General features: G+C 50.0%; 1 protein-coding gene across 1 annotated transcript; it reads left to right on the forward strand.

Moving 5' to 3' along the window:
* Positions 1-289: 289 nt before the first annotated feature.
* LOC120703477 (protein CUP-SHAPED COTYLEDON 1-like) lies at positions 290-3,572 on the forward strand. Its single transcript, XM_039987580.1, has 3 exons — positions 290-641; positions 757-1,040; positions 2,569-3,572. The coding sequence occupies exons 1-3, from the start codon at positions 434-436 to the stop codon at positions 3,160-3,162; spliced, it is 1,086 nt and encodes a 361-aa protein (XP_039843514.1). The 5' UTR covers positions 290-433; the 3' UTR covers positions 3,163-3,572.
* The last annotated feature ends 11,265 nt before the right edge of the window (positions 3,573-14,837 follow it).

Genomic DNA, 14,837 nt, shown 5'->3' on the forward strand with positions numbered 1-14,837 from the left:
TCTCGCTCGCCTCGGCTCCTCCTCTTGCCGGCGAGAGCCGAGATACTGACACCCTCCCCGATTCGTCGAATCCGCCATTTACTCCCCTCAACCACCCTCTCCTAGCCCGCCACACAGCACCCCGCGCCCAGCAGCAGTGTCCATGCCGCTATAAAAAACGAAGCCAAGGAGCTCCACCCGTCCATCCCCAAGAATAGCGAGGAGTGAGTATTGTTCCCTTTCAACTCTTTTCAACTCTCCCCCCCCCCCCCCCCCTCTCTCTCTCTGACCACAGGTAAAGCTCTAGAGGTACTGATCCTGATGCTGATCCTTCCATTCCATTCCGTGGCAGCTCTTGCATTAATGGGATGTTCTTGCTGTTGTCTTGTTCCGTTTGGTCGTGCTAGCTGTAGCTGCTGAGGGCGCCTGTAGTTTGGGCGAGAAGAGGGGATCGATGGAGCGTTTCGGCGTGCTGGGCACGCGGCTGGGCTTGGACGCCGGCGGCGGGGGAGGGGGAGAGCTGCCGCCGGGGTTCCGCTTCCACCCGACGGACGAGGAGCTCATCACCTACTACCTCCTCCGCAAGGCCGTGGACGGCGGCTTCTGCGGCCGCGCCATCGCCGAGATCGACCTCAACAAGTGCGAGCCGTGGGAGCTCCCGGGTGAGTTGTTTTGATGCGTTCGGACTGAGTTCCGTTCGTTTCTTGTCCGTCCTCTCTCGCACCGGTCTCGGTCTCGCCTCCCGAAACTGATCGGCATCTCTGTATGTCGCTGCAGACAAGGCTAAGATGGGGGAGAAGGAGTGGTACTTCTACAGCCTCCGCGACCGCAAGTACCCGACGGGCCTGCGCACCAACCGCGCCACGGTGGCCGGCTACTGGAAGGCCACCGGCAAGGACCGCGAGATCCGCAGCGGCCGCACCGGCGCGCTGGTGGGCATGAAGAAGACGCTCGTCTTCTACCGCGGGCGCGCCCCCAAGGGCCAGAAGACGCACTGGGTCATGCACGAGTACCGCCTCGAGGGCACCTACGCCTACCACTACCTCTCAAACTCCACAAGGGTCAGTCCTCTAGTCCACGCCATGCTTCTCGATCTATCGTTTCCTCCTTTGTTAACCTGTGCATTTCCCCTTGCAATTCATTTTTTTGTCTTGGCAATGCTGATTTGTAGTACATCTTCTTATAGAGTTTATATATATATATACAAGAATCTAAAACTGGAAAAGTTTCTGTACAAGTACAAAACTACAAATACGTACAGCACTAGAGACACAATGTAATGATTATGGGAGGGCAAAGTAGTCGCAAGCTCAGTTCTTCGAGTTGTGAACTCATGCATTTCATGCAGCTACGGGCCATGTTTGGATGAATCCACGAAAACTTTTGCACAAAAAGACGAATGCATGCATGAAGTATTAAACGAAGTTTATTTGCAAAACCTTTTTAGAAATGGGTGTAACTTTTCGAGACGAATCTAATGAGCCAAGTTTCATTATTATTGGCTACAGTGATGCTACAGTAACCGCGCTCAATCATCCTCCAATCATGCGGTTAAAGACCTCATTAGCTAGAGCAACTGCTACAGTACCACAATTGTGGAGGTAATTTTGTAATTAGATTTTATTTAATACCCCTAATTAGTAGTCAAAGCATCGTTTCTCTCTATCAAAACTTTTCCACCCTTCATCCAAACACGGCCACGAACTCATGCATTTCATGCAGCTACGAGTATAGCTCTGTCTTGCATTGCATGAGCTGTGAACTCATGCATTTCATGCAGCTACGAGTATAGCTGCAGAGTGCTCAGGGCAGGCAGGCCTGCCTGTGTCCCTGGCTTTCCTGCTGCCGATGCGTCATGCGTGTAGGATACTGCTAGCTGCTGGTACCACTGCATGCGTTGTCATGGCATGCGGCGAAGCGCAGGGATTCGAATCTTTTCTTGGCCAGTGGACGATACGATCGCAGGGATCAGTGCGTGCGTGCATGGCCGCGCACAAGTTTCTCTTGTTTGTTTTTTACTGCGGCTGTGCTAGTTTCTCTTTTCTGATTTCTGAATCTGAGTGGATATAGGCCGTGTTTAGTTCCGTTGCTGGATTAATTAGCATCATTAGATTCGTCTCGCGATTTATAATCTATCTGTGCAAAAAAATTGTAAATAGACTGCATTTAGTACTCAATGCATTTGTCGAAATATTTGATGTGACTTTTTTTTTTTATAGGATTTACGAGGTCGGATCTAAACATGACCATAATCTCTGCATTCATGTTTCCTGACTTCTGCCAGCAACTCTACCATACGTCCATACCATAGTGTATCAACAAAGTATTTTTCCTTTTTGGCATGGATAGCCATGCCAAGGAAGATTTAGCTAGTTAATTTTGTAATACAATGGTATTTTGGTAGCTACAGTACATGAGCAAGAACCTAGTTTTGTGAGCATTCATGTGGATGCAACAGAGGTATTCGTTTCCTGATAAGAAAGGCTCCTGAAACAATAGCATTCGTTTCCTGGTCATACTACTGCAGCGAAGTTTCTTACACTGTTGCTGTTGCTTGTGTTTTATCTCACCCGTGCGATGTTGGATCAGGACGAATGGGTGATCGCGAGGGTGTTCCAGAAGCCCGGCGAGGTACCGCCGTCCCGCAAGCAACGCCTCGGCCTCAGCAGCGCCGCCGGCGGCGAGTCCTGCTTCTCCGACTCCACCTCCGCCTCCATCGGCGGCGGAGGCGGCGGCGCGTCCGCATCGTCAGCGCTGCGCCCGCTGCTGACGGACGCCTCGCTGTTCGCGGCGGCCGCCGACAGCGGCTCCTACTGCGGCGCTGCCAGCGCCAGCGCCAACAACGTGTTCACCGGCCGTGAGCTCGTGCCCTGCTTCTCCACTACCACCAGCCCCCAGGATGCCGCCCTCGGCATCGGGCAGCCGTACAACCCGGTCCCGCTGGCCTTCGAGCCGCCGCCGGCGGCGGCCTTCTTCCCGAACCTTCGCTCCCTCCAGGACAACCTCCAGCTGCCGCTGTTCCTCTCCGGCGGCCTGTCCGCTGGCGCCTCGACGCTGGGCCAGCTGGGCAACGGGGCCCTCCACTGGCCCGCCGCCATGGAGGTGAAGGTCGAGGGCCGCGCGGCGCCGCAGATGGCCGTCGGCCCCGGCCAGCTCGACGGTGCCTTCGGCTGGGGCTTCTAGTTGTGCACACACCACCACTAATTGGGCCAACAATCCATGGATTAGTGCTAATCAAGTATCGTAGCGAACGATCAAATAATCGTGCTGTGCTCGTGTAAAAAGCCTTATTAATTAGCTGCTATGTGGTATCGTTATGCTGATGCAACTGTGTTTATGCTCTGGTGGTCTCCAACTGCAGTAGCAGGATGCGATTGACCATGTATTAGTGGATTGATCTGTCAGTAGGTAAGTGATGTCAAGTCTTCTAGCTAGCTTTATTGATGTGCACTAGTGTAATCGGATCAGTTAATGTCCGAGCTGTCGTACGTACCTCTGGGATTTGACGTGTTGCTCTGTGGAATCCATGATGTATCTGATCAGGAATGGTCCTATGGATCGGATCAGTTTGTCAATGGAGTATGTTTGTGTCTGCTGCTTTTTATTCTTGGCATGTTCCAACGTGATCTATTTGCTTTTATCTTTTGCGTATATATGATGAGATGACTAGCAGGGTTGATAATGGTGGTTGTGATTTTATCACTTGGAGTGAGTCGTCAGGCCTCAAGAGCTCAGCCGCTGATCAGGGCAGAAACGCAGTCCGAACTCTTAATTTCTCACTCAAGTGCGCTACTAATAACTGCTGCTTAGGCTGACTGCTTGTGGACGCTTAAGTCTCTCTCTCTCTCTATATATATATATAGACACACAAACTGAGTTCCACTACCTTTTCATATGTAACGAACGAATCACTACAACTGTACTGTGTACCATGCATTGTTTTCTCCAATGTCAATTCATAGATGCATGTTTCTAGTGGTCTTAGACCTTTTCTATCCCATCTTAGACCTTTCCCTGTTTGTACTTACGTAATTTTCATGAATGCTATATGAACTCAACTATTCTTGTGCTTCAGGCAATGCTTCTAGTGGTCACAGGTAGCTAGCTTACCTTCAAGCATTGATATTACATATATACACTTACTACAAAACTGTGTATGTTTGGTTTGCATTCTAACCTTGCAAACATGCTCATATACTTGCCCAATATAGAGATCATATATGTTTAAGTGGTGATTGGAGACTAAGCGTAAATGAAACATGCATGCTCTAGAGTTTATTATACCATATAGTATATATTTACTAGCTAGCTTGTGTAGTGATCATGGCCCCCATCACTTAGGAGTTACTCCATCCGTCCTCAAATATTAAATATTTTGATTTTTCCTAAGTCAAATTATTGTAAATTTGATCAAATTTATAGAAAAGAGTAGTAATATTTTGAATGTCAAATGAGAATAGTTAGATCCATTGTAAAATATATTTTTTGTAATTTACTTATTTGATCAATTAGATGTTAACATTCTTCTCTATAAATTTAGTTAAACTTAAACTACTTTAATTTAGAACAAACTAAAATACCTTATATTTAGAACCGAGGGCTAACTAAGAACCAAGGTTACCAAAAACTAGCAATTGACTTTGGGAAGACTACTTTCAAGGTCAATTGTCTTTTTCAATAGGTACGTACATTCAACTATGGCCCTATTTGGGGGCGCGGGTGAGAAAAGCGCAGTTGCGATAAGCCAACGCGGCCCGCTTCTACGATTCTGCGTCGCGCAGTTCAATTTCCGCTTAAAGTGCGGGTGAGCGGCCGGGAAACATGTGTCAAACGCGCGGCGTTTAACGGGTTTATTCTGCATTTTTCGCAGATAAGCCTCGCGAACGGAGTCCCAAACAGGCCCTATAGCAAGAATCCTCAAGTACCATGATCCAGTGACCCAGCACACATGCTCATAAAATAATGAAACAAAATTTAAATATAAAATGGTACGCTCGAAATGTGGGCGGTCGATAAACGCAGCACACATGCTCATAAAATAATGAAAAAATGGCATTACTGCATAATAACCTACTATCAGATTATGTAACTGCTTCAACTCATAACCCCCACGCTCCTACCATTACTACTCCAGCTCAGGGTTTACAAAACCGACCGGTCTGGTCAAACCGCCGCCCTCCGGTAGCGGTTTACCGGACCGGTTTGACCGGAAACCGATTGAATTCAAATCCAAATTCAAAAGCACATGTCCAAATTCAAAAGCACATGTGTAACCAGTTCCGACCGGTATACCGACCGGTTTATCGGTCCGGTCTGACTGGTTACTGGTGTTTTAACCAAAAAATCCGACGGTTTAAAAGTGGTTTCCTGGTTTGACTGGTTTACCAGCCGGTTTGACCAGTTTACCGGTCGCCATATGCGGTGGGCTTTAATGGGACGGCCCATTTTTTTCTTTTTCTTTTTTGATTTAACTTCATATGCCCGCAAACTATACTAAATGTATGAATTTTTGAGAAAATTTGACACCATTAGATTCGTCGCACCTTGAAGTATTTTTAGAAATTTTTTGGGAATTTTTCATTTTTTTGAATTTGAATTTAAATTTAAATTTTGAATTTGGGCCGGTTTGGTACCGGCCCAAACCGAAACCGGGACAAACCGGTTTGACCGGTAACCGGTTAAACCAGACCAATTCCCACCGGTTTGGTTAACCCTGCTCCAGATATCTATACCAGCTTTATGATCAATTGATCACCCCGTGGCTGAACAAGCGTACACAGTGGCTCAACTTGGATTAGGACCAAGGTTAAAAATACCGACCGGAACCGGTCCAGTTTGACCGGTTACCGGTCAAACCGGTACGGGCCAGTTCCGGTTCCAGCCGGTTTCAAACCGGCCCAAATTCAAAAATCAAATTTGAATTCCAAAAAATGAAAAAATTCCTAAAAATACTTCAAGTTGTGATGAATTTAATGGTATCAATTTTTTCAAATATTCGATCATTTAGTATATTTTGCGAGTATTTGAAGTTAAACAAAAAACATGCATACAAAAGTATACAAATACAATGTAAAAGTAGTAGAAAAGAGGGTTCGAGGGTTTATTTAGGCTAAAACATGTTGTACAAACATTCATTTAGTATACTTTGCGGGTATTTGAATTTAAACCAAAAAAGAAAAAAATTGAATTTAACCAGTTACAACTCAAACCGACCTGTTACAACTTAAACCGACCGGTAATCGGTCAAATCGAACCGGTAAACCGATCAAACCGGTCGGCTAGCCGATAGAAACATGTTGAACATGAGTTTTTGGTTTGTATTTTGAATTTAGATGTTTTTTCCGGTAAGCGGTTTGGTTTATCGTTACGAGTGGCAGGCTAGGCACTCGAGAGCGCTAAAAGTCCAACCGGCCGTTTCCCTGGCACGGCATGATTCCTCTCACCCTCCTTTTTACATGCATGCGTCCATCCATCCGTCCATTCCAAACGTCACTTCCCCATTGCGACGCCCATGCGGCCATGCCTCTCTGCCAGTGTCTCTCTCCTCCCTCTGGTAGCAGCAGCCAGAAGCAGAGCGGTGAGTACGAGCCGTAGCGAGAGGTAGCAATATTTTATGTGACGGATGGCGACGGTGACGAGATGGGGACGTCTCCTGCTGGATCCCTGGGACTGGATGGACCGACGGGTACGTGACGGGGGATACATGGGCTCGCACAGCCTACTAGGCTAGCGCGACCGTCCGTCTTACATCACCAAACAGGTCACCATCCATGGCCGCCAGCTCCACAACGCCTGACCTCCTCGTGCTCCAAAACCACTCATGGAAATACAGCAAGGAGCCAAGCAGAGTATGGCCGCGTTTAGTTCGCGAAAAATTGGGTGAAAAGTCACTGTAGCACATTTCGTTGTTACTTGACAAATAATATTTAATCATGAATTAATTAAGTTTAAAAGATTAATTTCGTGCTAATCAGTTAGACTGTGTAATTAGTTATTTTTTCAACTATATTTAATGCTTCATGCATGTGTCGAAAGGTTCGATGTGACGGGTACTGTATGAAAAATTTTGAGAACTAAACGGGGCCTATATTACAGGTGTTTTTTCCTGAAGGGAAATTCTTGAAGATCAGAGCTGGGATGCACATGCTTTTACCAATACCATGACACGTCTGGTCATCTACTACATTCTTTGTTGGAATGGTGCGCCCGTGTTCTTCTCTCGTCGCAAAAGATTCCAACGAGAGTACTAGCTCGTATGCATCAGATTTCGAGCTGATTGTGGTACAGCGACTTGAATTGGTGCCTCGCCCAAATGCTGCCAAATGATATAATTTTCCCCTACCCGCAAAAATAAAGACATAATTTTTCCCTGCCTTCAATTCGGTGTGAGTTGGCTGAGAGCCTGAGACGAGGCAAACATTTAGAGTCGATCTAAAACGGGATTGCTATAGCAATCCAAGATATTCGAGGACGCAGGTGCCGCCGTCACCTCAGCCGCGCTCTACCTCACGGGGCCCACCTTCCCGTGCGCCGTGCTCGGGGAGGGACACCGTCGCCAGCTCCCGTGTGAGATGCATCGACGCCGTGTCGATGGAGTATCGGCGATTAAATATATTTATTTTTAAAGTTGAATCTGCCGATACTTCGCCGATACGTATCGGCCATGTGTCGACGGTATGTTGGTGTCGGACACCGACACGCTAGTTTGCTGCCGTGTCGGTGCTACAGAAACTCCAATTCCTCCTCCAACGCTGCTCACTCCCCTAGCTCTTCCTCTGTGCAGTCCTCTGATCCCGGTCGGCGATCTTCTCTAACATCCAAATCAGGGCCGTCCTCCAGGCTCCAGCACCTGCTGTTTTCATTGCACAAATCCCACATATGTGCTGCCACTGCAAGTAGTTAGGAACTCGTCCCTGGCATCGGCACCCCTTGATGCCCAAGCGGCAAGGCGACTCGAGTTGAGGAAAGGGGAGTAGCGATGAGAATCGAGAGGGGAGTGGCGACAGTGCATCACGAATCGGGGTGGCGAGGCTACACGAGTTGAGAGAATCAGGTGGGGGAGGGCGCCGGTGTGACGGGAATCGAGAGGCGGTAGGGTGCTGTCGTGACGGTCGAAGCTTTTGACATGGTTGGATGGAGGCTAGAGGGGAGCGAGCGGAAGAGCAGCAGGGTGGGAGGGGGTTGGCGCCTGCCCCAGGCGGCGATGTGTGGAGGAACTGGGGAAGGCGACGGGACCAAGGAGGGGAACGGGCGAACGGGTGGGGGTTCGGGGATGGTCCAAGTTGAGTGTGGCTTGGGTTTAGTTCTAACGGGTTGTTGGGTTAATTCGACCCGTATTTAGGCTGCTGGTATATCCTCTGCAGGCCAGCTCAAGCTGGCTTGTTATACTAATGAGCAAAATGACGGTTCGGGCCGTTAATAAATTGCAACGAGACAAGCCGTGTGTGAGCTGAGCGAGCGAGCTAACAAGCATTTCATCCGTAGTCTTTCTTTTTTTTCATTCATAGAATCAGGGCACCTATTGGCTTCGGTTACTGGCTAAAGCACCATTTTTAATCCAATCTGTTAACCTCATCGATTTACTTGGCCCTTGTAAACCTGAAGGAAGTTTCAATGAAAAATATTTAGAACCAAAGTTGTTATTAGGGGTCTGTTTAGATGAAACGCAAAATTTTTTTGCGTTGGAATCTTACTAATTTGAAGTACTAAATGAAGTCTATTTACAAAATTTTTTGCACAGATGGGTCGTAAATCGCGAGACGAATCTAATGATGCTAATTAATCTATGATTAATCAATAATTAGCGGATGGTTACTGTAGCACCACTGTTGCAACATGGATTAAATATGTTCATTAGATTCGTCTCGCGATTTACAGCCCATCTATGCAAAAAGTTTTATAAATAGACTTCATTTAGTACTCCATGCATGTGTCGAAACATTCAATGTAATGGCTTTTTTGCATTTACGGGTTTATGGGTTGGGAACTAAACAGGTGCTAGGTCGAGCGAGTTGTTTCATCTCACATCAAAGCATTATTTGTGACTCCTCAACCATGGGGCAAAAGTAAGGCCCTGTTTAATTTTTTACATGTAAACGCAAAAAGTCGTAAATGCATTGAAGTGAAAAAAAATCTTGCTAATTTGAAGTACTAAATAAAGTCTATTTACAAAACTTTTTGCATGGTTGGGCTGTAAATCGCGAGACAAATCTAATGAGCCTACTTAATCCATGATTTGCAACAGTGATGCTACAGTAACTATCCGCTAATTATTGATTAAACATGAATTAATTAGCATCATTAGATTCGTCTCGCGATTTACAACTCATCTATGCAAAAAATTTTACAAATAGACTTCATTTAGTACTTCAAATGATCAAGATTTCTTTGTAAATTTTTTTTGCAAAATGAACTAAACAGACCCTAAATCATTTCACACAGAGGATAGACAGGCATGCAGCTAGGCCGTAGGTTCAGAAGTCTTGAGCGTAGGATGCCTGGCCGGCTGCAATTAGGATGTCTCAACCCCTCACAGAGCCTACTGCAGAATGGATGTAAAAGCACGGGATAACTGCACTGCCCTGAGGTTAGAGATCAGACTGGACTGGGGTTGCAGCAGCTGCCGGCTCTGTATGCATCTCCAATAATTCTCCATACGAGAGAACTGGTACGTATTTGGCAACGCAGAAAGTGGAGCAGGCACGCAGGCTCATAGCTTGGAAACTTCGGTGCGCTCAGGCTCGTAGGCGCAGTCACTGGAGTTTTAGCACATTTTTATGCATCTGCATGGAGACTTAAATCTAGATGAAATAAAAAACACATTGCGACTGCTGTCTGTAAATGGCGAGACGAATGTAATGAACCTAATTAGGTTGTAATTAGATGTTAAAGTGCTACAGTAATGCTATAGTAAATAACCTCTAATGACAGATTAATTAGCTTTATTAGATTCGTCTCGCGATTTACAGACGAGTTCTGTAATTATTTTTATGATTAGTCTATATTTAATAATTCAAATGTAGAAAGATATTTTTTCAAAATTTTTACACCGTGCAACCAAACGGGGCAATCACAATCTCTCTGCTGGGGTTCAGACCATGAAACATCAACGTCGAATCTCATTGTGCGAGGACCTATGACGATTCCAGGAATCAGCTGATTTAATTACAGCAAGCAGTTTGACGGGCAGGAAGGCTGCTTTTACACGTTCACGCGCAGTAGTTCGTTGTTGGTTGTTCCACAAATCACATTTAAACAGTTTAAACTGTTCATTGGTACATGTCTATTTACAAGATTGAAGGGTGGGAAAAAAGCCATTTTATTTTTGTTAGTATCCAGTTGCATTGTCGTCACAGTAAGGAGAGTGTATTCACGATTAGAATAAATCGCAAAACCTCACCCTGCCGTTATTCGTGGACACATTCGGGCAGATTCTTAACATACCCTAATAATTCGATGCTCGTTTCATGATTTCTTCAAGTAGCTAAGCTGAACTGCTTTGAGAATCCAGCATCCTCCAAATGGAGCCAATATTCGTAGAAAATTTATTCCGTACAGATTCATAACATATGTTTAACATGAAAATGGAGAACTTTTGAACACGTGATGCAGCAAATTACATTCTTTAAGCGCAGTCGAGTCGATGGTTGTCGGTACCATGTAGCAGGGATACCCACTCCTACTGCAGCAAGGCAGGACTCGCGTAGTCATCTGTAACTACGTCATAAGGAGCGGAGCAGCCGGGCCCCACGGGTCAGGCTCTTACCTCACCGGGCCAATGGCCCCGGACCCGCTCCCCGCTCTGAGACGGGTCCGGAGACGCCACGTGTCCCAGAGGAGGGGAAGCTCCGAGACAACAGCCGAGGGCGCGGACCCCCCATAGGGGTCTGGGAGCTCCCGCGTCCATCCGGACCTCCCACGCGCGTAGAATCAACATACCGCCGGGGGGTTCGGAGCCGCCACGTGTCCCGCAGGCGCGGGCGTGGGCGCGGGCGCGGGCGCGGGTCTTCCGCTAGAAGACTCGCCCACCCACCGTATTCAATGCGGGTGGTTGAGGCGTGCTCTCCCGCCGCGGCACGCGGGGCAGCCATTGTCAGGCCTCACTGTAGACAGCATATTACCGTGGCACACAGTGCTGCTGCATGCGCCTCATCCGCGCAGAGCCCGTCTGCCGCATTAAATGGATACGATGGCACGGCACTTTTCCATCATACCGCCTACGCCGCAAGCTACACGGCCCGTTCAGCTACGCTGCAGGCAACGCCGCAAGCTACACCCTGGTGCCGTTTCGACAAGACAGAGCATGTGTATGCAGGACGGAGGATTCCCAGGAGCAGAGCAAGGAAATCCAGGAATAAGATCTCCTATGCCTGCAATGCCATAATGTATGAACAGTATGCTATTTTATACTACATCAATTGGGCCCCCCTGTCGGGGACCCAACGGCCATGTACGCACCTCCCTTGAGATATAAAAGGGAGGCACTCGCTACAGGCTCTCTCAGACACACTCTGGACTCAGCACTAAGCTCTCTCAGACTCTCTCGAGACTAAGGGAACACAAGCAATACAACACACAGTGGACGTAGGGTATTATGCTCCGGCGGCCCGAACCACTCTAAATCTGCTGTGTTCATCGTGTTCTTCTAGCGAGATCGAACTAGTCCTAGCTAACCCCCGAGTACTCACCCTCTGGGCTTTGGCGGGTGCATTACGCCACCTGGCTGTGGGTTTGCACACCACGACATTTGGCGCGCCAGGTAGGGGGAGATTTAGCTGCTCTTAGTTCATCTCTTACTCGTCTTCATGATTCGGGTGGTTGAGCACTCCCACCACGACGACGACGTGGAGATGACGGAGGGTGTGGCGTCATTCGCGCCACATGCCTCTCGCCTTCCTGCGCCAGGGGCAACCGTGCCCGTGGAGCAGCCACCATCGGCGGCGGCGCGCGCTGCACGTCGGCAAGAGTCAGGGCGCCCGTCAAGGGCCCCCTCACAAGCTGCGAGCGGCGGAGCGCTGGCAGCAGCTAGGGAGTTGCTTCGCAACCCTCCGGCTGCTGCAGCCGGGCCAGACGCCCTGAGGCAGTGGCGGGACGACGTTGACCGTCTCTTCCATCTGGCTCAGGCCTCCCCCAGTTCTGCAAGGACTGGGCAACGACCTCCGCCTGGCAATGCGGTGGTACCCTACCACCGGCACCAGGGCGGAGCGTCGGCGTCCGTGTGCTCCCCCACAGTGAGGGGGTGCACGAACAGAAGACCTGCGGGCGGAGCTCAACTGCAGGCGTGCGGGTGAGGACGCCCGCATCTCCGTGGAGATGGCGCGAGAGCGCCACCTAAACATTGAGGGCCGCAACCTCAACGCCGACTTGGATGTAGCGGCACCCAAGCCTCCGGGAAATGCCCGGATACAAGCGGGCACCCCGGTAGCTGGGGTGGGCTGTGCTTCACTGGCAGATCACCTCCGCGCGGTGGCATGGCCGTCCAAATTCCGCCCGCACCTGCCGGAGAAGTACGACGGTACCACTAACCCGTCGGAATACCTGCAGGTGTACGTTACCGCCATCACAGCAACTGGTGGTAACGACGCCGTCATGGCGAGCTACTTTCATGTAGCCTTGACTGGGCTAGCCCGGACTTGGCCCATGAACCTCACTCCTGGGACGATTCAGTCCTGGGAGGAGCTCTGTGCGAGGTTCACTGCGAACTTCGCCGGTGCGTACCAACAGCATGGTGTGGAGGCTCACCTCCACGCTATGAGGCAGAAACCCGGAGAGACGTTCCGGGCATTCATCTCGCGCTTCACCAAGGTACGGGGTACCGTTCCTCGTATCTCTGACGCATCTATTATCATTGCTTTCCGCCAGGGGGTACATGATGAGAAGATGCTCGAGAAACTGGCGACACACGAGGTAGAAAGCGTTACCACGCTTTTCTCCCTGGCTGACAAGTGTGCCAGGGCCGCGCATGGCACTCAGCACCCCAAGATGGAGAAGCCAAGGCTGGTGGCTCCAGGGCTACCGCCCAGGGCGGTGGCAAGAAAAAGAAGAACAAGAACCGGAGTCGCGGGGAGCCACATCCCGGCGGTCCAGACGCTGCAGCAGCAGCACCAGCTACTGCAGCAGCGGCTGGGGGCCAGAATGCGCATGGCAAAGGCCCGCGCCCACAAGGTGGCAGTGGAGGTTCATGCCCAGTGCATCCCACCGCTCGCCACAGAGCCGCTGACTGCCGCGAGATCCAGAAACTCGCGAAGCGGGTCAGTGGACGGCGTGAGCTGTCCTCCAAGGACAGCTCACCCCCTCCTCGCCAGTGGTCTGGCAAGGAGAAAGCCTTCGACAGCGAGACCGCTGCCGGCGAGAAGGAGCTGGGGTACCAATCCCCCACTCGGGAGCTGAAGGGCATTTACAGCCATGGCAACTCCAGCTCTGACAACGAGGAGCGCCGCAAGAAGCTATACGTAATGTACGGTGGAAGTTGGGAGCTTGTCTCCCGGCGGGACGTGAAGACCCTTCACCGAGAGGTCCTTTCGGTGAGGCCGGGGGTCCCGAAGGCGGCGCCGCACCACAGGTGGATGACCACCACCATCTCCTTCGGGCCATCTGACTGCCCAGAGAACATGGCCGGGGCTGGTGTACTACATCTAGTCACCGCCCCTGTCATAGCCAACATCAGGCTCTATCACGTGCTGATAGACGGTGGGGCCGGCCTCAACGTCATCAGCTATGCAGCGTTCAAGCAGCTGCAAATCCCGGAGTCCAAGCTGACTCCCTCTCGCCCATTCTCCGGAGTGGACCCACATCCGGTGTTCCCTCTGGGGAGCATCACTCTGCCGGTCATATTCGGAACCGAGGAGAACTTCCGCATAGAGAGCGTCAAGTTCGATGTTGCGGAGGTGAACCTCCCGTTCAATGCCATCATTGGTAGGCCGGCTCTCTACCGCTTCATGGCCATTGCCCATTACGGGTATTTGGTCTTGAAGATGCCTTCCCCTGCCGGTGTCCTCACCGTGCGGGGCGACCGCACCGCTGCCGTCACTGCAGTTGAGAAACTGCATGCTCTAGCGGCAGAAGCTGCACATTCCGAGGAGGAACCATCCACCTCGCGAGCCAGGGCGCCCGCAAAGGCACCTAAGGTTCAGCCGTTTGATCCGGACGACGTTACCGTGAAGACCGTGCAGATCGGAGCGGACTCCTCCAGGACCACCCGCATCGTGGGAAACCTAGAGGAGAAATAGGAAGACACGCTCATCACTTTCCTCCAGGCAAATGGGGACGTGTTCGCCTGGGAACCGTCACAGATGCCTGGGATCCCCAGGGAAGTGATCGAGCACCATCTGAGGATCTACCCCAACGCCACGCCAGTGCACCAGAAGCCTCGGAAGCAGTCCGTGGAGCGGCAGAACTTCATCCGTGAAGAAGCCCGCAAGCTGCTACACGCTGGCTTCATCGAGGAAGTCTACCACCCCGAGTGGTTGGCCAACCCGGTCGTCGTCCCAAAGGCCAACGGGAAGCTTCGGATGTGCATCGACTACACCAGCCTCAATAAGGCATGTCCTAGAGAGCCCTATCCTCTTCCATGCATCGATCAGATCATGGACTCCACCTCCGGGTGTGACCTTTTGTCTTTCCTTGATGCATACTCTGGTTTCCACCAGATTCAGATGTCTAGAGAGGATAGGAAACATACTGCTTTTGTAACAGCGGATGGACTTTATTGCTATATTGTCATGCCATATGGTCTGCGGAATGCCTTACGTTGTCCGAGCTATGAACAAAACTTTCTGTAATCTAATTAGAGATATTGTTGAAGTGTATGTTGATGACATTGTGGTCAAGACTAAGGTAGGGACAACACTAGTTGAGGA

The sequence above is a fragment of the Panicum virgatum genome, chromosome 4K (genome assembly GCF_016808335.1).
Source record: "Panicum virgatum strain AP13 chromosome 4K, P.virgatum_v5, whole genome shotgun sequence".
NCBI classification, from domain to species: Eukaryota; Viridiplantae; Streptophyta; class Magnoliopsida; order Poales; family Poaceae; genus Panicum; species Panicum virgatum.

Coding starts and splice junctions, on each gene's coding strand:
- LOC120703477 (XM_039987580.1), top strand. CDS start 434: ATGGAGCGTTTCGGCGTGCTGGGCACGCGGCTGGGCTTGGACGCCGGC. Junction 642..756: donor CGAGCCGTGGGAGCTCCCGG/GTGAGTTGTTTT, acceptor ATGTCGCTGCAG/ACAAGGCTAAGATGGGGGAG. Junction 1,041..2,568: donor ACCTCTCAAACTCCACAAGG/GTCAGTCCTCTA, acceptor ATGTTGGATCAG/GACGAATGGGTGATCGCGAG.